The sequence below is a fragment of the Anser anser genome (genome assembly GCF_964211835.1).
Source record: "Anser anser genome assembly, chromosome: 36".
Taxonomy (NCBI): Eukaryota; Metazoa; Chordata; class Aves; order Anseriformes; family Anatidae; genus Anser; species Anser anser.
Window position 1 is genome coordinate 32,786 of NC_139757.1, and position 24,788 is coordinate 57,573.

Sequence of the window (24,788 nt, forward strand, 5' to 3'; positions counted from 1 at the left end):
GGTTTGGGGGGAGATTTGGGGGATTTGGGGGAGGTTTGGGGGATTTGGGGAGGTTTGGGGGGTTTGGGTGAGATTTGGGGGGTTTTGGGGAGGTTTGGGGGGTTTGGGGGAAGGGTTGGGGGGAGATTTGAGGGATTTGGGGGAGGTTTGGGGGGTTTGGGTGAGATTTGGGGGGTTTTGGGGAGGTTTGGGGGGTTTGGGGGTGGGGTGATGCTGTGAGGGGGATTGGCCATGGGGGGGGTGGGGCCTTTAGGGGGGTGACCCCCGGGGAATGTCCCAAGGGGGGGGGGGTGGCCTTTAGGGGGTGACCCCTGGAGGGGGGTGGTGACCCTTGGGGGGGGGGGGTGACCCTTTTTGGGGCGAAATCCCTGGGGGAGCCTTTAGGGCGGTGACCCCTGGGGGGGGGGGGGGGATACCCCAGGGGGTGGTGGCCCCTGGAGGCAGGTGGCCTTTAGGAGGCGGTGGCCCTTGGGGGGGTCCTTTGGGGGGTGACCCCCGGGGGGCTCCCGGGGGCGCTGTCCCTGGGGGTGGGTCCCTGGGGGGGTCTCGGCGCCCCCCCCCCCCCCCGCACCCACCGTAGGCGGCGTCGCGCCCGGTGTCGCTCTGCACGTAGGAGATGACGCCGATGCCGGTGGCCAGGAGCCCGTTGCGGAACCAGGACAGGAGACCTGGGGGGGGGGGGGGGGGGGGGGGGGGCGGGGTGGGGTCCCCATCACCCCTGAGCCACGCCCCTCCCCCTGACCACGCCCCCAAACAAGCCACGCCCCCTCCGAGCCACGCCCCCCGCAGCGCCCCCTGTGCTCTTCCCCCTCCTGACCTCCCCCTCCCTTAGCCCCGCCCACCTCCCTTAGCCCCGCCCACCTCCCTTAGCTCCACCCACCATTGTAGCCCCGCCCACCTCCCTTAGCCCCGCCCACCTCCCTTAGCCCCGCCCACCTCCATTAGCCCCGCCCCCGCAGCACCCCCTGCGCTCTCCCCCCACGGCCCCGCCTCTCCCTTAGCCCCGCCCACTTTGTGTAGCCCCGCCCACCTCCCTTGGCCCCGCCCCCCGCAGCGCCCCCTGCGCTCTCCCCAGCCCCCTCCCCTTAGCCCCGCCCCCTCCCCTTAGCCCCTCCCACCTCCCGTAGCCCCTCCCCCGCCCCGCCCCCTCCCGTAGCCCCGCCCCCCCTTAGCCCCGCCCCCTCGCAGGGCCCCCTGTGCTCTCCCCGCGCCCCCTCCCCACAGCCCCGCCCCTCGGCGGCCCCGCCCACCTCCCCTAGCCCCGCCCACCCCCCTTTAGCCCCGCCCACCCCCTTTAGCCCCGCCCACCCCCCCTTTAGCCCCGCCCCTCACCGCCCTCCAGCGCCTTCCGCAGCAGCCACGCGTCCGCCCGCTCCAGCTCGGTGGCGGCGGGGGGAGGGGGGGGCGGAGGGCGGCCGGGGCTGTACCGGGGCCTCCCCTGCGCCCCCCGCGCCGCCCCCCGCAGCCTCCGCAGCGCCGCCGCCGCCGCCCGCCCCGCGCCGCCCCACCACCACCAGCCCATGGCCGCCGCCTCCGTCACCGCCTCCGCCGCCGCCGCCGGTCCCGCGGGGCGCCCGCGCCCGTTGGCGGAGCCGCGCGTCCGTCAGCGCCGCCCCGCCCCGGGAACGGGCCGCGCCCATCGGCCGCGCGCGCGGGGCACGCCGGGAGGCCCCGCCCGGTGGCCCGGAGCCGCCTCTCCCCCCTCCCCCCCCGCACCGAAACCTTCAATAAACGGCACCGGACGCGGGGGTACGGCCCCCGGGGGGGCTTTATTGGCGGCGGGAGGGGCCGGGAGCCGCACCGGGAGCGGAACCGGGACCGGGAGGCGAAGCGGAACCGGGTCCGGCCCAACACTCGTACCGGGAGCGGCCCCGCCCCCGGGGGGGGCCCCGAAGACGCCCATGCGGGCGGTGCTGGGGGCCCGGAGCTGCTGCAGCTGGCGGCGGCCGCGGCGGAGCAGGAACTCGGCGCGGAGCCGGTCCCGGGGGGCAGCGCCGCCCCCCGCCGGAACTCCTCCCGGATCCGCGCCGCGAAGCCCGGTTTGCCGCCGGCGGCGCGCAGCAGCTGCCGGTAGAGGCTCAGCGCCTCCCGCCGCAACCCCCGCCCGCTGCCGACATCCGGGGAGCGATCGGGGCCGGGCTCTGCGGGGGAAGGAACCGGGGGGAGGCGGTGAGCGGGGTAAGGGGGGGGACCGCGGGGGGGGGGGAGCCCCCGGTGCCGCCGCGCTGCCACTCACCGCTGCGCCCCGCTTCCGGCGCCGCCGTCACTTCCGGCTCCGCCCCCCGCGCGCCGCCATTGGCCGCGGGAGCAGAGAGGCGTGGTCAGCGCTAAGCCCCGCCCCCTCCGTGGGACCGGGCAGGGAAAATGGGTGAAAATCGGGGGGATTCGGGGCTGGGGGCGGCACCCCCCCACCCCCCGCTGCCGGGGCCGCTTTTGGGGCACTTTGGGGGGGGGGTCAAAGCAGCGCTGGGGGGGCGGGGGGAGGCGGAGCCCACGGGGGCAGGGGGCAGCGTTCCTCAATAACAACAATAATTATATTAAAAAAAAAAAAAAAAGGAAAAAAGGGACAAAAACGGTGAAAACGGGCGAAAAGTCCCCGCGCCGCCCCCTCACAGCTCGTCCAGGCCGTCGTCCTCCTCGGGGAAGTCGCCGGCGGTGACGCTCTGCGGCTTGACGAAGGCGCCGTACTTGGGCGGGCACTCGAAGTACCGGCGGCCGCCGACGCTTGGGGGGGGGGGGCAAACGGAGCTCGGGGGGGGCCCGGCAGCACCCATGGGTGCTGGGGGGGCACCGGGGGGGGGGCTCACCTGCCGTCGTGCTTGCCCAGGGGCTCGTCGTAGCGGACGCCCACCCAGTGGCCGGGCTTGAAGTCAGTGAGGCCTGGGGGGGGAAGAGAAATGGGGGGGGGGGGGGTCAGAAAAAGGAGGGGGGGCACAACGGGGACGGGACGGGGACGCGGCGGGGACGTACCCACGTACATGACGGTGCCCCGGCGGCAGGGCTGCCCCGGCACCCGCACCTGGCAGCGGGCCCCCACGGGGAGCGCGGCCGCCAGCGCCGCCTCCTGCGCCCGCCGCTGCTCCTGCTCGGCCGCCTGGCGCCGCGCCGCCGCCTCGTCGTAGCGGCCCCACTGCCGCTGCTTCAGGAAGGCGCGCAGGGACTCTGCGGGGGACAGCGGGGACGTGGCAAACCCCCCCCGGGGGACGGGAACGGGGACGGAGCGCCCCCCCGGGGCGCCGGGAGGAGAAGGAGGGGGCAGGGGGCGTCCCCGTCCCCCACCCGCCCAGCCGGGGGTCCCGCCGCCATCACCTGGCCGCTTGTCGTAGTCGCTCTCGGGCATCTCGTACTTGGGCACCTGCGACACGTCCTCGTACTCGCCGATGCGCGCCCGCTGCGGTCGATCACCTGCGGGGCCCGTTAGCGCGGGGTCCCGCCGCGGGGGGGGGCGGGGGGGGGGTTGGGGGGGAGGGTGACGTTACGGGAGTCGCGTTTTGGGGGAAGGTTGGGGGGAAAGGGGTTTTGGGGGGGAAAGGGGGCGGCAACGATTCAGAGCCCGGTTTTGGGGTGAGAAAAGAGGCAAAAGGGGTTTGGAGTGGGGAATGGGGGCGGCAGTGCTTCAGAGCCTGATTTTGGGGCGAAAAAGGAGGAAAAAGGGGGTTGGGGTGGGGAAAGGGCAGCAGTGATTCAGAGCCCGGTTTTGGGGTGAGAAAGGGGGAAAAACGGGGTTGGGGTGGGGAAAGGGGACAGCAGCGCTTTAGAGCCTGATTTTGGGGTGAGAAAAGAGGGAAAAGGGGTTTTGGGGGGGAGAAGGGAGCGGCAATGATTCAGAGCCCGATTTTGGGGTGAGAAAAGAGGGAAAAGGGGTTTTGGGGGGGGGGAGAAGGGAGTGGCAATGATTCAGAGCCTGATTTTGGGGTGAGAGGGGGAAAAAGGGGGTTGGGGGGGGAAAGGGGGCAGCACCACTTTGGAGCCCGGTTTTGGGGTGAGAAATGGGGGAAAGGGGGGTTGGGGTGGGGAAAGAGGGCAGCAACGATTCAGAGCCCGATTTTGGGGTGGGAAAGGGGGCAGCAGCACTTCAGAGCCCGATTTTGGGGTGAGAAAGGGGGAAAAAGGGGGTTGGGGTGGCGAAAGGGGGCGGCAGCGCTTCAGGGCCCGATTTTGGGGCGAAAAAGGGGGGAAAGCGGGGAGCTGCGAAGAGGGGACCCACGTGCACTCGGCAGCCGTCGGCCACCGGGTAGGAGCCCAGCAGGGCCTCGTCGCAGTCCAGGCGCCCCAGCAGCTCCTCGGCGGGGCCGTACAGCTCCAGCTCCATGCACGACGCCGGGCTGCCCACCACCAGCTCCAGCTTGCACTGCGGGGGGACAAAGGCGCTGCGGGGACCGGCACCGGGAACCGGCACCGGGAACCGGTACGGGGACCGGGGATCGGCACCGGGAACCGGCACTGGGGATCGGCACTGGGAAGCCGCACTGGGAAGGGGGACCAGGGACCGGCACCAGGAATTGGCCACTGGGGACTGGCACCGGGAAACGGGACCGGGAATGGGGACCGGGAACCGGCACCGGGACGTGGCACCGGGACCGGGAAGCAGCACCGGACCCGGCACCGGGAATGGGGACCAGCAACTGGCCACCAGGGACCGGGAACAGGAACCGGCACGGGGACCGGGGATCGGCACCGGGAAGCGGCACAGGGAATGGGGACCAGGAACTGGCACCGGGAATTGGCCACCGGGGACCAGGATCGGGAATGGGGACCGGAAAGCGGCATCGGGAATCGACACCGGGACCGGAACCCGGCACGGGGACCGGCACCGGAAACTGGCCACCGGGGACCGGGATCGGGGACCGGGAAGCGGCATCGGGGACCGGGACCGGGAACCGGCACCAGGGACCGGGAAGCGGCCACCGGGAACAGGGAATCGGCACCGGGATTGGGGACTGGGGACCGGCACCGGGGACCGGCACCGGGTGACCGGCACCGGGTGACCGGCACGGGGAATGGGGACCGGGCACCGGCGATCGGTCACCGGGGACCGGCACTGGGGACCGGGATGGGGGCGGGGGCCGGATTTGGGGCAGCGCTCCCGTCACGGACCCGTTCCCGTCACGGACCCGGTCCCGTCACGGACCCACGGTCCCGTCACGGACCCGTTCCCGTCACGGACCCCACGGTCCCGTCACGGACCCTGGGCCGGGCCCCGTGAGGGGCCGCTGAGGCCTGGTCCCGGCGCCGGTACCTTGAACTCGGCGATGGTGAGCCCGGTGCCGTAGCGCTTGTGTGCCCGGAAGGCGTTCAGGCTGCTGCTCACCGCCAGCGACACCGCCCCGGGCCCAGCACCGGGCCCCGGGCCCGGGCCCGGCCCCGCCGCCGTCATGGTGCGGCCCCGCCGCAGCCGCCGCCGCTTCTGGAAGCTTCCGCCCGCCCCCCGCGCCGCTCCGCCAATCCCGAGCCACGGCCCGCCCACCGGGACGGGGGGCGGCCAATGGGAGAGGGGAGCTCGGGGGTCGGCCAATGGGGAGGGAGGGGGAGGGCGGGGCCGGGCGGGGCGCGGGAAGGGCGGGGCGGGGTGCAGCAGGGAGCAATGCACGGGGTGCTGCAGAGCAATGCATGGGGTGCTGCAGAGCAATGCATGGGGTGCAGCAAAGCAGTGCATGGGGTGCAGGAGAGCAATGCATTGGGTGCTGCAGAGCAGTGCACGGGGTGCAGCTGAGCAATGCACGGGGTGCAGCAAAGCAGTGCATGGGGTGCAGGAGAGCAGTGCATGGGGTGCTGCAGAGCAGTGCATTGGGTGCTGCAGAGCAATGCACGGGGTGCAGCTGAGCAATGCACACCGTGCAGGAGAGCAGTGCATGGGGTGCGGGAGAACAATGCACGGGGTGCTGCAGAGCAACACACGGGGTGCTGCAGAGCAATGCACGGGGTGCAGCTGAACAATGCACGGGGTGCAGGACAACAATGCACAAGGCTGTAATGGAGCAATGCATGGCGTGCAACAGAGCAATGAGAGGGCTGAAAGAGAGCGCTGCATGGGGTGCTACGGAGCAACGCACGGGGGTGCAGGAGAGCAATGCGTTGGGTTCAGCAAAGCAATGCACACGGTGCTGTGGAGCGCTGTGTGGGGCTGTAGCAGGACATTGCACAGGGCGTTACAGAGCAACGCATGGGGTGCAGCAGAGCAGTGTGCGGGGCTGTAACAGAGCAATGCACGGGGTGCAGCAGAGCAACGCATTGGGTGCAGCAGAGCAATGCACGGGGTGCAGGAGAGCAGTGTGCGGGACTGTAACAAAGCAACACTCAGAGTGCAGCAGAGCAATGCACTGGGTGCAGCAGAGCAATGCACGGGGTGCAGCAGAGCAATGCATTGGGTGCAGCAGAGCAATGCACGGGGTGCAGGAGAGCAACGCACAGGGTGCTGCAGAGCCACGCACAGCCCTGTAACGGAGCACTGCAGGGCGTGCAGCAGAGCAACGCGTGGGGTGCAACAGAGAAAAGCCCCGGGGTACCAGGGCGAGGTACAGGGGCGCAGAAGAGCGACGCGTGAGCCGCAGACGAGGGCGCGCGGAGCAGCGCGCGGGCACGAAGGGGTTAACCCCCCCCCCGGCCGCGTCCCGCCGCTTTTTGGCCCCTCGGGGCCGCCGTCGCGGGGCCGCAGCGCGCAGGCGCGGGGCCGCCATGGAGGCTGAGGGCGGCTACGAGCCGGGGTTCGTCGGGATCCGCTTCTGCCAGGAGTGGTGAGGGCGGGGGGGGGCCGGGACCGGGACCGGGACCGGGACCGGGACCGGGACCGGGACCGGGACCGGGACCGGGACCGGGACCGGGACCGGGACCGGGGCCGGGGCCGGGGGCCGGGGGCCGGGACCCGAGGCCTCACCGGGCACCCGGGCCTGGGCCTAGGCCTAGGCCTCGCCTCAGGCCGTTACCGGGCCGGGCCCCAGCCCCCCCCCCCCCGTTAATCCCGGTGCCCTCCCCCTGCCCTCCCCCCCCTCCCCCGTTAATTAATTCCGGTGCCCCCCCCCGCTGATTAATTCCCGTGCCCCCCAGCAACAACATGCTGTACCCCAAGGAGGACAAGGAGAACCGCATCCTGCTCTACGCCGTGAGCCCTCCCCCCCCCACCGCACCCCGGGGACGGGACCTTTCCCCCCCCCCGGGGCTCCCCGGGCCGTGCCCCCCCCCCTTTAAATTTCCGTTTTTCCGTGTCCCCCCCCCCACCCAGTGCCGGAATTGTGACTACCAGCAGGAGGCCGACAACAGCTGCATCTACGTCAACAAGATCACGCACGAAGTGGAGTGAGTGGGGGCCCCCCCCGGGACAGCACCGGGACCCCCCCCCCCCCCGGACGACACCAGGAGCCTGGAACCAGGACCCCGGGACCACCCCCCCGGGACTCCCCCCCCCCCGGAACAGCACCGGGACCCTGGGACCCTTCCCCCTGGGACCCCCAACCCCCCAGGACAGCACCGGGAGCCGGGAACCCCCCCCGGGATAGCACCGGGAGCCTGGGACCAGGACCCCGGGACCCCCCCCTCCATACCCCCCCCCCCCCCCCGGGACAGCACCGGGACTCCTGGACCGGGACCTGCCCCCCCCCGGGACAGCACCGGGAGCCCAGGACCAGGACCCTGGGACCCCCCCCTCCGGGACAGCACCAGGACCCCCCCCCCACCCCGGGATGACCCCAGGACGGCACCGGGACCCCGGAACCCCCCCCCCGGGACAGCACCGGACCCCTGGGACACCACCACCCCCCCCCCCCCCACGGGACCCCCCCGGGACCCCCCCAGGACCCTCGATCCCCCCGGGACCCCCCCGATTCTCCCCCGGTTCCCCGGGGGGGGGGGGGGGCAGCGGGGGCTGGGGGATGTGGGAAAAGCGATTAAAAATGGCCCCGGGGCGGGGGGGGAGGTAACCCGGGGGTAATTAAGAAAGGAGTTGGGGTAATTAACGAGGGAGGGGTTGGGGGGTAATTAGGGGGTAGTAAGGGGGGGGCTGTAAGGGAAGGGGGGTGGAGAGCAATTAATTGGGGTGATTAATAACCGGGGGGGTGGCTTGTAGGTAATTAGTAATGAGAGCAAGTTAATGAGTGAGTGAGGAGTGAACTTTAGGTACTGAGAAACAAGGGGGGGGGGCAGTTAACGAGGTAAGGGGGGCTGCCCATAGCCTGGGGGTAATTAAGAGGAGTAATTAGAGGGGTAATTAACAGCCTGGCTCCCCCCCAGCGAGCTGACGCAGATCATCGCCGACGTCTCCCAGGACCCGACGCTGCCGCGCACCGAGGACCACCCCTGCCAGAAGTGAGGGGGGCACGGGGACCCCCCTGGGACCCCCCCCGGGGTCAGAGGAACCCCCCCCCCCCGGGGCCACGGGGACCCCCATGGGGACATGGGAACTTCCCCCCCTAGAGACTCAGGACCCCCCCGGGGACCCCCTTGGGGACACAGAACCCCCCCCTAGAGGCACAGGGACACGGGGACCCCCCCCGGACTCAAGAACCCCCCTCGGACCCCTCCCGGGGACACAGGGACCCCCCCCAGGGACACAGGGACCCCCATGGGACACCCCTGGGACCCCCCCCGGGGGACACAGGGACCCCCCCCCAGCCACCAGCTCTGACCTCGGTGCGAGGGACGTGGTGGTGGCCCCCAGGGCCCTGCTGCGTCCCCAGATCCCCCCCGTAGCCCCGTTCCCTCCCGGGGGGGGGGCTCCTGAACCCACCCCCTCCCCCCCGGGGCTCCCCCCATGTCCCCAGGGGTCTCCGCGTCCCCCCCCCCCCCCCGCCGGTGTCACCCCCGTCCCCTCTCCCCCCCCCCAGGTGTGGGCACAAGGAGGCCGTTTTCTTCCAGTCCCACAGCGCCAGAGCCGAGGTGAGGCCGCAGCCCCCCCCCGGGGGGGGTCCCTGTGTCCCCAGGGGTGTCCCCCCCACCCCGTGACCCCCCCTTTCCGTCCCCCCCCCCACAGGACGCCATGAGGCTGTACTACGTCTGCACGGCCCCGCACTGCGGCCACCGCTGGACCGAGTGACGCCGACGTCCCCCCCCCGACGCCGTCGCCCTGCGGTTCCCCTTTCCCCTCTGTGCCTGTTAGGAGAACGTTTTTGGGTCTCTTTTTTGGTACAAAAAACGCTTGTTTTGGGCACCGGGCCGTTTGTGGGGCTGCGGGGTAGCGGGGGCGGCTCCTGGCGGGGGGGGGGGGGGGGGGAGCACCCAGGCACCCAGGGGTGCAGGGGAGGCTTCGGGGTGGGCGTGGGGGCGGTGAGGCCGGAACGTTGCAGCCAACTGTGGGACCCCAAGTCCCCCGCGCTGGGCCCCAAATCCACACTTTTGGCCCCAAATTCCCCGCCCTGGGCCCCAAATCCCACACTCTTGGCCCCAAATCCCACACTCTTGGCCCTAAATCCCCTGCGCTGGGCCCCAAATCCACACTCTGGGCCCCAAATCCCACACTCTTGGCCCCAAATCCATACGCTGGGCCCCGAATCCACACTCTTGGCCCCAAATTCCCCGCCCTGGGCCCCAAATCCCACACTCTTGGCCCTAAATCCCCTGCGCTGGGCCCCAAATCCACACTCTTGGCCCCAAATTCCCCGCCCTGGGCCCCAAATCCCACACTCTTGGCCCTAAATCCCCTGCGCTGGGCCCCGAATCCACACTCTTGGCCCCAAATTCCCTGCCCTGGGCCCCAAATCCACACTCTTGGCCCCAAATTCCCCACCCTGGGCCCCAAATCCACACTCTTGGCCCCAAATCCCCCACGCTGGGCCCCAAATTCCCTGCCCTGGGCCCCAAATCCCACACTCTTGCCCCAAATCCACACGCTGGGCCCCAAATTCCCCGCCCTGGGCCCCAAATCCCACACTCTTGGCCCCAAATCCACACTCTTGGCCCCAAATTTCCCCCCCTGGGCCCCAAATCCACACTTTTGGCCCCAAATCCCATGCACTGGGCCCCAAAAAGCAGCCCCGCTGCCCCCCGATTGATCCCGCCGGGCCCCGAAGCGCAGCCCCAGGGCTCCCCCCTCATCCCCCGGGCGCCCCAAACGCCCCCCCCCCAGCGTCCCACATCGTCCCCCCCCCCCCCCCCGGGCTCCGGGTTTGGCTCCCAGCGGCATCCCCGGAGCTCCAAATTCCCGTTCCCGATCCCAAATTGCAGCCCTCGCGCCCCATGGGGCGCCCCCCCCCCCGTACCTCCAGGCTGCCTTTTGGGGCTCCGGGTCGCTCTCCGGGCACCAGAGGAGCCCTAACGTGCCCCAAATTGCCCCCCCATACCCCAAATCCCCCCCCGGTACCCCAAATCGCCCCAGGGAGCCTCACGGTGCCAGCAGAGCCCCCAGCCCCACCTGGAGGCCCCCCCCATCCTGGAGCCTGCGGCCCCCCAAAGCCCAAACGCCTCAGCGCCACCTTTTAGGGTCAAACCCACCGACCCCAAATCCCACGGTTTTGGAACAAAAACGTTTATTGGCGAGGAACCTGGAAAAAAAAAAACCGGCAGCCACAGCCCCGGAGGTGGCTCGGGGAGCTAAAACCCCAAAAAACATCCAAGGAGCTTAAAAGAGAACAAAGTGCCTTAAAAAAACCCCCGAAAACCCCCCAAAGTGAAGCAGCGAGGCTGGGGGGGGGGGGTCAGGGGGCGCTGCCGCCCTGCAGCCGCTTCCCGACCATCTCCAGGAGGGCCTCGGAGTAGGCTCGGAGGAGGGCGAGGGTCTCGGGGTCGCGGCCGGGGGGCTCGGTGCCGCGGACCCCCCGGGAGCGCAGCTCCGCCGCCGCCCAGCCCCAGGTGGCGGCCAGCGAGGCCCGCGCCCGCGCCGCCGCCTCCTCCTCCTCCTCCAGCGTCACCTGCGGGACACGGCCCACCCCCCCTCGTCACCCATGGGTGCCGGGGGGGGGGTTACACGGCTCCACCGGCCCCAAAAGAGGCCTTTTTTGGGGGCTAAAGTCTTAGAATCGGTGAAAGGAGAGGGGGACGCGAGCGGTGGGTCCCTCCAGGGAGGGAGGACCAAGGCAGCGCCCCCCCAAGCTGAGATATTGAGGCCGATGGGGGGGTTGGGGGGGGGATTTGGGGGGGTTTTGGGGAGGTTTGGGGGGATTTGGGGGGGTTTTGGGGAGGTTTGGGGGGATTTGGGGAGGTTTGGGGGGGGTTTGGGGGGGTTTGGGAGGTTTGCGGGGATTTGGGGAGGTTTGGGGGGATTTGGGGAGGATTTGGGGGGGGTTGGGGAGGTTTGGGGGGGGTTTGGGGAGATTTGTGGGGGTTTGGGGGGGATTTGGGGAGGTTTTGGGAGGTTTTGGGGAGGTTTGGGGGGGTGTTGGGGGGGGTTGGGGAGGATTTGGGGGAGTTTGGGGAGGTTTGGGGGAGTTTGGGGAGGGTTGGGGAGGATTTGGGGGGGTTGGAGATTTTGGGGAGGTTTGGGGAGGGTTTGGGGGGGGTTGGGGGGAGGTTTGGGGGGGGCGGGGGTGGCACCGACCTGGTCGTAGAGCGTCAGCAGCTCCTGGAAGCGGGCGCGCAGCAGCTGCAGGGCGGTGCTGAAGGCGCCCAGGGGCGGCGGGGGGGTCCTGCGGGGCGGGGGGGGGACGTCCCTGCCCCTCGCTCACCCGCGGCTTCGTCGGCGCCGGCGTTTTGGCCCGGTTCCGGAGGTTTCTCGGCCGGAAGGTTCTGGAAATGGCGAAACGTCGAGGCCGCGCACGGTTTCGCGGCCCCGTCCTGCCCCCGAAAAAGCACCCGGGGTTGGGGGGCAGCAGCTGGAAAACAGCTTTTTTTTTTTTTTTTTTTTATTTATTTTTTTGGCACCTTCCCCAGGAGGGAAAAAAATCCCTGCCCGGCTCGGTGACCCCAGCACCCCCCCAGGGAACTTCCCCCCCCCCCTTTTCCCTTCCCCCCCCTTCTTTTCCCTTTCCCTTCCCCCCCCTTCTTCTCCCCCCCCTTCTTTTCCCTTTCCCTTCCCCCCCTTCCTCCCTCCCCCACCCCATGGCCCCCCGGGCTCCCCCTCCCGCAGCAGCCCCCGACTCGCCTCCGCTTCCCGGAGCTCCGCGGCCGCTTCCACCTCGTCCCCGCCGGGCTCGGGGCCGGCGGCCGGGCTCTGCTGGGGGGGCTGCACCCTCGGGAGGACGGCGGCCGCCAGCCTGCGGGGCGACGGAAGGGGTCGGGACGGGGGGAAACGCTCCCCCGGGGCGCCCCCCACCCTCGGCAGCCAGCACCCACCTGCCGCTTTTTTGGCAGCGCGAGAGGAAGCGGCTGGAAATGCTCAGGCGCAGGTTCAAGAGCAGGGATTTTTCCTCCTCCCCGCGCCCGGGCGGCTTCAGATCCTTCAAGGAGCCGTCGAACTTCTCTGCGGCGCCGGGCCGGGGAGCGTCAGCCCCCCTCCGTCAGCCCCCCGTTCCCCCGTCCCCCGTCCCGTCCCCGCTACCTGCGGCGTGGGCGTCCGCCAGGGTCTCGAAGTGCTGCTTGAGGAACTTCTCCTGCTCGGGGGTCTGCGGCAGGGAGCCGCTCGGCGCCGGGCCCTCCTCCGCCTGCCCCGCCGCGTCCCCGTCGTCGGAGCCCGCCGAGTCGTCGGCGGCTGCGGGCAAAAGCCCCCGCGAGGGACGAGGGACGTTAACGGGAGCCCCCCAAAAAGCCCCACGGCGGCGCCGGAGGAAAAGCCCCAGCTCCCTCAAGGCGCTGCCAAGCGTTTCACGGGGTCGTTTCTCGGCGAAGCCTTTACCTCCCGGCTCGCGGCAGCCCCCCGGCCTCGGCAAACCGGGCACGGGGCGGGCCGAGGCGTTCTCCTGGGGCAGCTCCTGCAGGAACGGGGGCCGCAGCGGCAGCGCCTTCACGCGGGACCTTTGGGGGGAAAGCGAGCGGGTTGCAAACGGCCGCCGCCACCGAGCCTACGGCGCGTCCCGAAGCGCGCGCGGAGGGGCTGAGGTGAAGTGGTGCCCTCCGAGCTTCCCCTCTCGGAGCAGGTTCCCTGCAAAGGAACCCCCCCCCTCCAATCCCGCCCCCTCGGCAGCCTCCGGGGATCGCCAAAGGATCTGGCCCCGGGGATCGGGTGTGAAGGAAAGGACGTGCTGGGGAGAGAGGCGAGACGGGGCTCGGGGCGGTGACACGAAGCCGAGTGCAGCCCTGCAGCTTTGCGCTTCAAAAGGGGCGGCTCAAAACCAATCCTAAAAGAAAAATAAAAGCACCCGCGGGTTTTGGCCAGCCGAGGCAGCCCCAAGGGAAACGTTAAACGAAATCGGCGCCTGCTGGTGACGTTTGAGGAGGTTTTTGGGGGTAACACAATCCAAGCTGGGTGGCAGAGAGCTGCACCGAGGCCGCTCCCACCCGCGGCCGTTTTCGCCGCTGCCCAGAGGAAGAAATCCTCCCCAGCAAGGAGGGGAGGCCCCTTGCCCCTCTCCCCGCGGGGCAGAAGGAACCTGCTGGCCTCCGGCGTGCCGTGCTCGGAGCAGGGCTCGTCCAGGCTGGGCCCCGTCGTGTCGGGCAAGTCCAGCTCCCGCTCGGTTTCATCGTCCGGGAACAGCTCCGAGCTTTTGGAGCCCTCAACGGCGCTGCCGGGGTAGGTGTCCGCCTGCCGGAGGGGGAGACGGAGGGCGAGGAGCTGAGCCCCGCGGGGAGCTGAGCCCCGCTCGGTTCTCCCGCCCGCCAGCGGCTCGGGGACGCGACGGTGACCCCGGTGGGACCTCGGGGTGTCCCCCCCGACCTCCAGCAGCAGCTCCTCCAGGTTCCTGGGCTCCAGCTCGGCCTCGCCTTCGAGGTCGCTGCTCTTGGCGGGGGTGAAGCACGTCAGGTCCGCCTCCGGCAGGGTCTTGATGGGGCCGTGCTCGGCGCACTCTGCCCACCTGCCCTGCGGCCGGTAGCTGCCGCGGGGGCTGGCGGCCACGCCGTCGGAGCCGTCCGCCTCCCCCAGCTGCGAGGGGAAGGTTGGGATGGGGGGGGGGGACACACACGGTTTGCCCCGAGCGGAGGTGCCCGCGCTGGGTGCGAGGACGCCTCGCCCCCTACGACGCCGCGGGGAGGCGAGGGGTCGAACGGAGGGGCAAAAAGGGGGGGGCTTAATTAAATTGAAATCACTTTGAACCCTCCCGCGGGCGCCGCTGCCCGACTTACCAGCCTCTTGGCCCACATGGGCAGCTTGCCGTTGGTCAGGATGCACACGGGGGCTGGGGGAGGAGAGACGGCTTTTGTTTGCAGCCCTCGTCGCAGAAAGCGGGGAGGGAAAGGGTAAAAGCAGCCCCCAGGCAGGATCTGGAAGCGTTTGGTCTGCATTTCCGCCCGCCCGGCCGCGTCCCCTCGCCCTCCCCGGGCAGCAGCAGAGCCTCACGGTGAGAAAAAGAGCGGAAAAAGAGAAAAAAAGAAAAAAGAGCCCCCCACGCAGCGTGGGGGGACAGAGAAAACCTTTGTGGACGCTGGCCCGGAACTCACGCGGCTCCAGGTCCTCCCTGGACGGGGTCTGCGTGGACGCGGCCTCGTCCTGCTCCGAATCGGGCTCCTCGTCGGAGGGTCCCCCTCCGCCGCCGGGGACGCCCCCGGATGCGTCCCGCCTGCTGGAGAGGGGCCGTGGAGCCGCCGCGCCCAGCCTCCAGCCCGGCCCGACGGCGTTTGCGGGGCAGAACCGGGCGGGAGGTCGGGGTGAAGGGGCTGGAGCCACCCCCGAAGCTGGAAAACGCGCCTTTTTCCCCCGGAACCGTACCTGAGGTGCCTGGGGAACGCTGGCTCCTTCCCCCTCTGGGGCTGCAGCTGGTTGAGCTCCAGCAGGTGCTGCTTCATGCTGCTGGTGATCTCGGGGCCCAGGTGCCAAACGAACACGCAGCTGGGGCAGAAAGGCCGGCAGGAGGGGTGGGGGGCAGGTTTCCCCCGGATTTTGGGCACAGGGGGCTTTACCTTAACGCCCTTAATTCGATTAATTCACCCAGCGCGGCCCCCGCCTGCCTTATGCGCCCTACCCCCAGCTCTCTAAAGGCGATTCTTGCGAGGCACGCGGCGCAATAAAGCACAGAAATCCCCCCCGCGGCTCCGTAGCCCCCCCGTAGCATCGAGCACGGCGGCTTTTCGGGCGCTCCGGTACCTGTCTCCTGAGACGGTGATGAGATGCTTGCAGTCGTAGGTGAATCGCATCCCCGTGACGATATCTGCGACAGAGAACCGAAGGCTGCAGGTTTCTTGCCGGGAACGTGACCCCCCACCCCCCCTTGCCATCGCAGCCACCGGGATTCACAAGCCGCCAGGCTTACGTTTTGGAGCCCAGCCTGCTGCAGGCACTCCGCTGGGCCAAACCAACCCCACACCGCTCGTTAAGCCTCCTTAATTGCAGGTTTGGACGACTGCGATTTCCTAACGTGCCCTTTTGCTACGTCTGCAAACGCGCTCCGTGTTTTGCTGCAAGCGGGCACCGCTCCGAGGGCGGCGCTGCCGGGGATTCCCAGAGATTTTCCCCAAAATTCTTCTAACCGGACGCAAACTTCCAGATTTTCGACGCGCCAGCGCCCGGAAACAAACCTGAGTGTCCGAACATCTTGGCGACGCACTCTCCCGAGCGGAAGTCGATGATGGAGATGCTCTTATCGGAGCAGCTCGTGGCCAGGAAGGTGCCCGAGGGATCCAGCTGCACCTGGGGAAAAAGGGCAAGGGGATCCCAGAACCCCTCCGCGTGCCCCCAAGCCCTTTGGGGCCGCAGACTGCCCACAGGCAGCTGCCTGCCCCAGGGGGGGCGGCTCCCGGGGTGCAGCGAGGGCAGTTCCGCGGGGCAGCGAGCGCCGCGTTCGCCCCAGCGTCCGACGGATGGCAACGCCCGGGGTGAAGCGTCCCAGGCCTTACCTTCAGCAGGGAACCCTCGTCGGCCTGCGAGCCCTTGTAGCAGCACCTCTGCTTCCCGCTGGCCGTGCCGTACACCCTGCGAGCGGGGCAGGTTACGGGGCTCACGGCCCCGGCAGACGAGAATCGCCCCCGCGGCGCCGCGGCCGGCAGGGAAAGGGGCGACCCCGAGGCGGGTGGGCGAGGAAAGGGGCTGGGGCTGCGAGGTTCGGCCCGGGGCAGGGTGCCCTCACCTGACGTTCCTGTCCTGGCAGGCGACGGCAACGTACTTCTGCGTGATGTCGATGTCCATGTCGTACAGGGTGGTTTTCTCGGCGACGTGGTGCGTCCTGACGAAGCTGAAGCCGTCGGGGCGCTGCGGGGAGACGGGGACAAGAGGAGGGTTGCGCTGCCTTCTCACCCCCCCCTCCCCGCTCACAGCCGAAGCGGCTGGCTTTCGGCAGCTCCTTTCCTGCGCTGCTCGCAGCACAAGGGCCTGAGCGGAGGGGGGACGCTTTGATGCTGTTTTGCAGAGTGAGGGCGGACCCCCCCTCAGGCACCCGACAGCCTACCTTGTGAGCAGCGCGGAAATAAATGCTTTTATCAGCGCCGCAGCTGATCAGCTGAACCTCTCCGCTGCCTACGCGAAGAGAACGCAGGGGTGAGAGACGGTGCTGACATTAGGGGACGTCCGGACCCCACCGCGGCAGTCCCATTTGCGGGAACAACAGATAAAAACCAACTTTTTTTTTTAGGAACCAGGCGCAACTCAAGGATGGGAGCCCCAGCTAAGGCTCCCCTCGGAGGGACGGGGCTGACTCTCGCTGCTCGCTCTCTTTTCCTACAGAGGGGCTCCAGGTGACCCCTTCTAACATCGACGGCGGAATACGGGCACAAAACTCCCGGGAGAGGAGCTCTGACTTCGAGGGAGGCGGCGAACACGGCGAACGGAAGCGCGATGGGCACGGAGGAGCAGCTCGGCCACCTACCCGCAAACTTGACCGCCGTTATCGCAGAGGAGTGATCGTCCAGGGTTTGCTCCAGCTTGTAGCCTTTGTCGACGTTCAGGACGTGGATCAGCCTGTCTCTGCTCGCCGAAGCCAGCAGCGCTACTCCTGGGGGTGACGGAAGACGGGAGGAACAAACATCGCACCGGGAAGGTTTCCTGCAGAGCTAAGGCAGCTTTTAACCCGCCACACAAAGCCCGCGGCCCCAGGGCTCATCTCCACCTCCCTGGCCTGAGAGAGGAGGCAGCCTTCCCTGCACGGCCGCCCTCTCAGGACGCCCCAGCTCGTTTCAGCGAGCAGCTTTCCGCCTCTCTGCCGGTCAGAAAAGCAGAGAAAGCAGAGCTCCCCTCGAGCGGGAGCGGAGCCAGGCGCGGCGCGGCCAGGACGTGGCCTCACCCGTCTCCGGCTTGGAGTACTCCAGGCAGAGAACTTCCGAATCGTGAGCTTCCACTTTGGCCACCTCCTGCAGGGACCGCAGCTCGTGGATCCTGCGAGGGAAGCGCGCCGTCAGCTCGGCCCTGAACGTCCAGGGAAACGACGCAGGAACACCTGCTGGTGCCCGAGAGGCTCGGAGGCGCTCGAGGAACACAAAAAAAAAGGAGGTGAACATCTACAACAAGCGGTGAGGGGCAGCGGAGCCCGCACGCCGGGGCCGCGCGGCCACCGCCGCGCACGGGGACACTTGCCTGAGGTTCCCCGCTCGGTCCCCCGAGGCCAGATGCTCCCCGTCGGGGCTGACCTGCATCACCCGCACGCCGGACTTGGCGTCGAGGTGGCCCGCGCCCTCGCCTTTGTCGATCACGCTGGAGGAGTCCTGGAGGTGCTGCGTGTTGTTGTCCACGTAGATGACGTTCAGCAGGGTCTTGGAGAGGAAGGAGGGGGGGCGGTGAGGCCGGGGTGCCCTGGGCAGGGGGGCGCAGCGCTCGTTGGGAAGCGAGGAGCCCACCCGCACCTCCCAGTTGCTTCCTACGACCCCGCTTTAGTTTCCCGCGCTTCCTGCTCAGCGGTCACTGGGATTTGACAAGCGCCACGCGTCCCTTTAACGACCCCGTGCTAGCTCAGATGGAAACACAGGGCACGAGGGAACAGAAAGCGTTCTCGAGGCTTGCTGCGATCACCAGGATCTACCAAAAATCGCAGCCCCTCTCTCGCCCAGGCTCCGTACCCGGAGCTGCGAGAAGCCAGAGGGGATCCCAACCCTCCCAGGCTCTCGAGGGACCTCGTCCTCTACAGGCGAGAACGGGAGCAGGGGCAAAACCGAAGGGGAAGCGAGAGGGCCGGCTCCACCGGCTGCAGCCGTGGCTTTCGGGGCTGGAAAGGCGCGTGGGAAGGGGGCGAGGGCAGCCCCGGTCTCACCGTGCTGTAGGCGTTGCCCCGGCAGGGGCGCTCGGGGCCGCTTCCCAAGGTCCAGACGCGGACGGTGTTGTCCGAGGAGCACGTCAGGAAGGAGCCGGGGGGCAGGCAGGACGGCTGCTCCTTGAACTCGGGGTACACCTGCGCCGCGGCCGCGCGTCAGGCGGGAAGGGGCCGCGAGGAAATGCGCCGCGCCGCGCCCGGCCCGTCGGCCCTCACCTCGACGCTCCAGACGAAGGAGCTGTGGAAGAGCTCGGACCACACCTTCCCCACCGCCCGCAGGTCCCCCACGTCCCACACGTAGACGCTGTGGTCCCTGTAGACGCAGGACAGCCAGCGCCGGGCGGCGTCGTAGGCCAGCGCGATGGTGTCGGGATAGAGCGCGTCCGGGCGCCTGCGGGAGGGGGAGCGGGTCGTGGGGGTCCCCCGTGGCTAACGGCACCCCAGGGGTGCAGCCCGGGCGGCGTTTTCGGGGCCGCCGTGCCCCCCGCGGCCGCTCGAGCCCTTTAAACGCTCGGCCGGGGGCGGATTAATTTCTACACCAGATCACAGCGATATCCTGAAGCGTGCGAGCTCCGAAAGGGGAAACGAAGCTCTCAGCCCTGCCTCGTGCACGGCTGACGCCGCAGCTAACGACCTCCTGCCCTCACCGTCTTCCAGGAAGCATTAATGACACGGGAGTAACGAGGCAGAGCCATTACGGTGCTGCTTGCAAACCCGTCTGAGCTCACGCCTCCCTCGGAACGGGCTCTCGGACCGACGACGAGAGCGGTCAGCTCCGAACACCGTCGGCCGAAGCCGCGCGGGGTGTTTCGGAGGCTCGGGGTGTTTCGGAGGCTCGGGGCGCCTCGGAGGCGTGCGGTACCTGGGCTGGGGCGCCTGGGTGACATCCACGCCCAGGGGGTGAGGCTTGGGGAGGTCGCTCAGGTAGCGCAGATCGCGAGCCTGGAAGATCCTCACGGTGCCGTTGTCGCAGCCGCAGAACACCAGCTCCTCGCTGACGCAGACGCAGGTCGCGAGCGACACCTGGGGCGAAAGGCACGCGGCGGGGCCTCACCGGGAAGTCCCAGCAGCGTTTTTTTAATTATTATTCATTTTTTTTAAGCTGCATCCATACGGGGGCTTCCCCCGCCACGTCCGGAGCACCCCCCGGGCCCCCACCTTCAGGACGATCCACTTCTCCAGCACCCGCCTCTCGTTGAAGTGGCACAGCAGCCCCGAGTGGGAGACGCAGAAGGTGCTGCCCAGCGCCTGGCCCCGGCCGCAGGCCACGCCGCAGAAGACGTTGTTGTGGAGCTCCCCCAGCAGCCCCGAGCGCCCCACCAGCGGCACCGTCTCCTTGGTCTGCGGGCAGAGCGGCGGCGCCACACGATAACGGACAAGCAATTAACCGAGACGCAATTAACCGAGATGCCCCCCCCCCCCCCCTTTGCAAAGAGGCTCCCGGGGGGGGCTCGCTGGAGCCCCGCGCGCCGCTGAAACCAGACGGGGCTTCGAGGTCTGGGGTCTGCAGCAGCCAGGGCAGAGCAGCCCTGGGCGGGGGGGGGGGCAGCCACGGCTCCTCAGGCCCAGCCTACCCGAAATCCGCCCTCTTTCGGCTCAGAAAGCTGAAGTCGTGCCCCTTCCCCACGCTCCCCGATGAAGACGGAGTTGTTTAACCCGCGCCCAGACCCGTTTCAGCTCCCCCCGCCTCCAGCACCCCTGGGAAGGCGTCAGAAGAGGGGGCCCCCACCCTCACCTTCAGCTCCCTGGCGGAGTCCAGGAACCAGAACTTGACGTGGCGCTGCCCCACGGTGACGAAGTAACCCTCCTCGGAGAAGGACACGGCCGTGACTCTGCACGACACCTTGTTGGACGCCACCAGGGAACCCTTCTGCTCCGGGAAGACCACGGGGCTGTCAGCGGGACCACCGTTCCCCCCCCGTATCCCCCAAAGAAAACCCCAAAGAGCCAGCAGCCGGGGGAAAAGGCCGCCTCGCCCCACCCCCGGCGCCGTTTCGGGGGAATTTCGAGGCGGCTCGGCCCCACCTTCCAGTCCCAGACGTTGACGACCCTGTCGTGGCGGTGGCCCACCGACACCAGGTACTCGGCGGCGGGCACGAAGGCCACGCAGGCAACGCCGTGCTTGTGGCCGTGCAGCGCCGAGACCTGCGCCCGCTCCTCCGCGTCCCAGACCCGGACGGCCGGGCGGTGCCCGTTCTGTGGAGGGAAAACATGGGGGGGGGGGGCAGCGTGGCTGGGGGCTGCCCCCCCCAAAACGGCCCCCAAAACGGCCCCCGCCCCCCCTTGCTTCCCACCACCGCGCCCCGGTGCTGCACTCAGTGGGAGGGGAACGGAGCGGGGCCGCGGGGTGGAAATCACAGGGGGAGATTGAAATCGGGTGGAAAAAGGCGAAATTGGGCGGAAAAAGGCGAAATCGGGCGGAAAAAGGGTCAAAAAGGGAAACGCGGGAGGGAGAACCCCCGCCGACAAGGAGGGTTTGCGGGTGCTGGGGACGCAGGAGCGGGCTGTAGGGGCCCGGCGGCCGCACCTCTCCGGTGACGACGAGCTTCCCGTCGGGGGAGAAGGCCAACGCGCTCACGGTTTTCCTGGGAAAGGTTCGGGGCTTCGTCAGTAACGACCGGCTGGGGGGACGTCGGGGGAAAGGGGGGCTTCGGGGGGATGTCAGGGGGAAGCTTTGGGGGGATGTCGAGGGGAGGAAGAGCTTTGGGGAGACATCGAGGGAAAGTTTTGGGGGGACGTCGAGGGGAAGAAAAGCTTCGGGGGGACGTCGAGGGTTTGGGGAGCTTTGGGGGACATCTAAGGAAAGCTTTGGGGGGACATCGAGAGGAAGGGGAGCTTCGGGGACATTGAGGGGAAAGAGAGCTGTGGGGGGAAGTCAAAGGGAAATTTTGGGGGGACATGGAGGGAAAGGAAAGCTTTGGGGGGACGTCGAGGGGAAGTTTCGGGGGGACGTCGAGGGGAAGGAGAGCTTTGGGGGGACGTCGAGGGGAAGTTTCGGGGGGACGTCGAGGGGAAGGAGAGCTTTGGGGGGACGTTAAGAGAAAAGCGAGCTTTGGGGGGGCACTGAAGGGAAGCTTTGGGGGGATGTCGGGAAAGTTTCGGGGGGACGTCAAGGGAAAGCTTTGGGGGGATGTCAGGGGAAAGGGGAGCTTTGGGGGGATGTCAAGGGGAAATTTTGGGGGGACGTTGAGGGGAAGGAAAGCTTTGGGGGGATGCCGAGGGGAAGGGGAGCTTTGGGGGGACGCCGAGGGGAAGGGGAGCTTCAGGGGGACGTCGGGAAAGCTTTGGGGGGATGTCAGGGGAAAGGGGAGCTTTGGGGGGACATCGAGGGTTTGAGGAGCTTTGGGGGGACGTCGAGGGGAAGTTTCGGGGGGGCGTCGAGGGGAAGTTTCGGGGGGATGTCAAGGGGAAACGAGAGCTTTGGGGGGACGTCGAGGGGAAACTTCGGGGGGATGTCAGGGGAAGGTTTTGGGGGGACGCCGAGGGGAAAGGGGAGCTTCGGGGGGACGTCGAGGGGAAGGGAAAGTTTTGGGGGGGACGTCGAGGGTTTGTGGGGCCGCGCAGTACCTGGAGGCGTTCAGGATGTGCCTCTGGGTGTTGGTGCGGGGATTCACGAGGACGACCACGCACCTGCGACGAGAGGGGGGGCGGCTCGCGGGGGGGGCGGCTCGCAGGGGGGGGCAGGGGCTTTTCTGCCCCGGATTTTAAGGCTCCGCTAATTGCACTAACGAGGCTCACCCGGCCGGGTAGGCGAGCTGCCCCGAGGTCGGGTCCCAGGCCAGGCCGCTGCCGCTCTGCGCCGTGACCCCCAGCACCTTCTGCAGTGTCACCTGCGGGGGGAGCACCCGGTGGCACCCCCATCCCCGGGGGGGCACCCCCATTCCCCGGGGGGGGCACCCCGAGGGACACCCCTGCTGGATGCTCTGCGACCCCCCATAGGGATCCCCAACCACTGCCCCCCCCTCAAATCTTGCCCCCTCCATGCCCCCCCCCCAATTCCTGCCCTCTCCCCAAGCTCTGCCCCCCCCTCAAGCTCTGCCCCCCTTCCATGGAGACCCCCCCCAAATCCAGCCCCTCCCCAACCTCTGCCCCCCCCCAAGCCCTACCCCGCTCCCTGGAGAACCCCCCCCAATTCCTGCCCTCCCCCCAATCTCCCCCCCGTAATTCTTGCCCCCTCCCCAACCTCTGCCCCCCCCCAATCCCCAATTCCTGCCCCCCCTCAAGCCCTACCCCGCTCCCTGGAGACCCCCCCCCCAATTCCTGCCCCCTCCCCAACCTCTGCCCCCCCCCCCAAGCCCTACCCTGCTCCCTAGAGACCCCCCCCAATTCCTGCCCCCCCCCAAGCCCTACCCCACTCCCTGGAGACCGCCCCCCCAAGCTCCCCCCCCCCCCAAATCCTACCCCCTCCCCCAGCCCCCCCCCCCCAAATTCCTGCCCCCCCCAGCCCCCCCCCCGTTATGGGGACACCCCCCAGCCCCCCCCACCGCCTCCTGCCGCCAGGACCGCCTCAGGACGAAGGGCGGCGGCCCCTCCCCGCCGTAGCCCCCCGGCCGCCGCCGCCGCCATGGCTCCGGGCCCCCCCCGCCGCCTTCGGTCCCGCTCCGAACCGCGCGCGGAAAGCCGGCCTCGCCACCCCATTGGCCACCGCCACGCCGCTCACCGCCCGCCTCCCCCCGCCCCGACCAATAGCAGCGCGGCGCCGCCGGGCGGGGGCACCGCCCCCCGGGCTCCTGCCACTCAGCGCCGCGCTCCGCCAATCGCCGGGCGGCCCGCGCGTAGACCCGCCCCCCAACTTCCTCCCTCCGCACCTCGCGGGCCGCGGGTTCAAATCCCGCCGCCGCCGCGAGCTTGCGGCCGTTTTCCCCAACCCCAACCGAGGGCGGTTATGAACGGCGTCGGAAACGGCCCCGGGGCGCTGAGGGCGGCTCCGAGGCCCCCCACGCCCCCCCCTTCTCCCCCCACAGCTTTGGGTCCCCACCTTTCCCTCACGCCGCCCCCCCCCAGGCTCGGCCCCGCGGCTAGGCCCCGCCGTTGCCATGGCGACGGCTCGCCCTCGCCGCGCATGCGCCCACCCGCGGGGCGACCGTTGCTAGGGCGACGGCACCGCCGGCGGCCCCGTTGCGCATGCGCCGCCCGCCGTGCGTGCTGACGCAAGGCCGCGGGGAGGCGGCGCGGCCATGCCCAAGTCGTGCCGGGCCCCGAACTGCTCCAACGCGGCGGGGCAGGCCCGGGGCCCCGGCCGCCGCCTCAGCTTCTACAAGTTGGTACCGGGGGGCTCCGGGGGGGCTCCTGGGGGGGCTTTGGGGGTTCCGGGGGGCTCCTGGGGGTTCCGGGGGGACTTCTGGGGGGCTCCGGGGGGCCGGGCTGCAGGCTCTGGGCCCGCTCCTTGCTCCCTTGGTGCCTCGGAACCACCCCCCCCCCCCCCCGGGTCCCCTCCTCAGCCTCCCCGAGGTCCCCGTCACCCCCAGACCCCCCCCCCGGGGTCCCCGTCGCCCCCGACAGCCCCCCCCCGGGTCCCCTGTTACCCCCAGACTCCCCCCCTGGGGCCCCCAGCGCCCCCCCCCCGGTCCCCTGTTACCCCCAGGCCCCCAGACCCCCCCCCGGGCTCTCCGTCAGCCCCAGTCCCCCCCCCCGGGTCCCCTGTTACCCCCAGCCCCGCCCCCCGGGGTACGCTAGCACCCCCAGATTCCTCTCCTGGGTCCCCTATTACCCCCGACAGCCCGCTCTTGGGGTCCTTGTCACCCCCAGCCTCCCCCCGGGTCCCCTGTCGCCCCCAGCCCCCCCCCTTGGGATCCCCCATCACCCCCAGACCCCCCCCCAGGGTCCCCATCACCCTGCCCCTAGGGTCCCCCTGTCATCCCCGGGTTCCTCCCCCCAACCCCCTTTTCACCCCCAGATTCCCCCCAAAACCCCTTTTCACCCCCCAGATTCCCCCCCACCCCCTGTCACCCCCAGATTCCCCCCGACCCCTTTTCACCCCCAGATTCTCCCCCGACCCCCTTTTCACCCCCAGATTCCCCCCCCAAACCCCTTTTCACCCCCCAGATTCCCCCCCCACCCCCTGTCACCCTCAGATTCCCCCCCCACCCCCTGTCACCCCCAGATCCCCCCGACCCCCTTTTCACCCCCAGATTCCCCCCCCAAACCCCTTTTCACCCCCCAGATTCCCCCCCCACCCCTGTCACCCTCAGATTCCCCCCACCCCCTGTCACCCCCAGATTCCCCCCCGACCCCCTTTTCACCCCCAGATTCCCCCCCAAACCCCTTTTCACCCCAGATTCCCCAACCCCCCGTCACCCCCACCCCCCCAGACCCCCCCCCCCTTTTGACTCCTTTACCCCCCCCCCGCAGGTTCCCGCTGCAGGACGCGGCCCGGCTGCGGCGATGGCTGGCGCAGATGCGGCAGGAGCACTGGGTGCCCACGCGGCACCAGCACCTCTGCAGCGACCACTTCGAGCCCTCCTGCTTCGAGTACCGCTGGGGCGTGCGCTACCTGCGGCCCGACGCCGTCCCCACCATCTTCCCCGGCCCCGGCGCCCCCCCGGTGAGCCCCTCGCTGCCCTCAGGACTCCTGACGGCTCCGGAAGCCTCCAGAAGGACCCGCAGACGGGTCTAGGAGGGCGCAGAAGCATTCGGGGGGTCCTGGGAGCGGCTCGGGGAGTC

The 24,788-nt window shown here is 69.6% G+C and overlaps 6 protein-coding genes across 6 annotated transcripts in view; 2 read left to right on the plus strand and 4 right to left on the minus strand.

The window, feature by feature from the left end:
* The window catches only part of TMEM160 (transmembrane protein 160), a gene marked incomplete at its 5' end in the record, with an annotated part of 5,674 nt that extends 4,152 nt beyond the window's left edge, over positions 1 to 1,522 (minus strand). Inside the window, 2 exon segments of the mRNA XM_083815217.1 lie at positions 576 to 668; positions 1,333 to 1,522. Coding sequence (XP_083671343.1) covers positions 576 to 668; positions 1,333 to 1,522 — 283 coding nt within the window.
* Positions 1,523 to 1,536: 14 nt separating this feature from the next.
* On the minus strand, positions 1,537 to 2,303 carry SDHAF1 (succinate dehydrogenase complex assembly factor 1; the record flags this gene model as incomplete). Its single annotated transcript, XM_083815205.1, has 2 exons — positions 1,537 to 2,141; positions 2,237 to 2,303. Coding segments are annotated over 2 exons (672 nt in total), but the record flags the coding sequence as incomplete, so codon positions are not given.
* A 218-nt stretch (positions 2,304 to 2,521) lies between these two features.
* TBCB (tubulin folding cofactor B) lies at positions 2,522 to 5,377 on the minus strand (the record flags this gene model as incomplete). Its single annotated transcript, XM_083815206.1, has 6 exons — positions 2,522 to 2,724; positions 2,808 to 2,880; positions 2,971 to 3,162; positions 3,310 to 3,405; positions 4,204 to 4,351; positions 5,240 to 5,377. The coding sequence occupies 6 exons, from the start codon at positions 5,375 to 5,377 to the stop codon at positions 2,610 to 2,612; spliced, it is 762 nt and encodes a 253-aa protein (XP_083671332.1). The 3' UTR covers positions 2,522 to 2,609.
* A 1,224-nt stretch (positions 5,378 to 6,601) lies between these two features.
* On the plus strand, positions 6,602 to 9,139 carry POLR2I (RNA polymerase II subunit I). The gene is made up of 6 exons (XM_083815216.1): positions 6,602 to 6,734; positions 7,045 to 7,099; positions 7,220 to 7,293; positions 8,224 to 8,298; positions 8,817 to 8,868; positions 8,963 to 9,139. Exons 1-6 carry the CDS (start codon positions 6,676 to 6,678, stop codon positions 9,023 to 9,025), a joined length of 378 nt encoding a protein of 125 aa, XP_083671342.1. The 5' UTR covers positions 6,602 to 6,675; the 3' UTR covers positions 9,026 to 9,139.
* Positions 9,140 to 10,434: 1,295 nt separating this feature from the next.
* On the minus strand, positions 10,435 to 23,008 carry WDR62 (WD repeat domain 62; the record flags this gene model as incomplete). The annotated part of the gene is made up of 29 exons (XM_083815209.1): positions 10,435 to 10,835; positions 11,462 to 11,649; positions 12,005 to 12,116; positions 12,196 to 12,322; positions 12,401 to 12,550; positions 12,695 to 12,813; positions 13,389 to 13,540; positions 13,673 to 13,879; positions 14,080 to 14,132; positions 14,395 to 14,513; positions 14,663 to 14,782; positions 15,038 to 15,101; positions 15,469 to 15,580; positions 15,787 to 15,862; positions 16,017 to 16,138; positions 16,335 to 16,402; positions 16,752 to 16,877; positions 17,166 to 17,257; positions 17,456 to 17,631; positions 18,126 to 18,263; positions 18,342 to 18,516; positions 18,988 to 19,148; positions 19,284 to 19,466; positions 19,861 to 19,995; positions 20,151 to 20,321; positions 20,653 to 20,710; positions 21,693 to 21,755; positions 21,864 to 21,955; positions 22,610 to 23,008. Coding segments are annotated over 28 exons (3,744 nt in total), but the record flags the coding sequence as incomplete, so codon positions are not given.
* A 225-nt stretch (positions 23,009 to 23,233) lies between these two features.
* THAP8 (THAP domain containing 8) lies at positions 23,234 to 24,759 on the plus strand. The gene is made up of 2 exons (XM_083815219.1): positions 23,234 to 23,385; positions 24,477 to 24,759. The coding sequence occupies exons 1-2, from the start codon at positions 23,303 to 23,305 to the stop codon at positions 24,739 to 24,741; spliced, it is 348 nt and encodes a 115-aa protein (XP_083671345.1). The 5' UTR covers positions 23,234 to 23,302; the 3' UTR covers positions 24,742 to 24,759.
* The last annotated feature ends 29 nt before the right edge of the window (positions 24,760 to 24,788 follow it).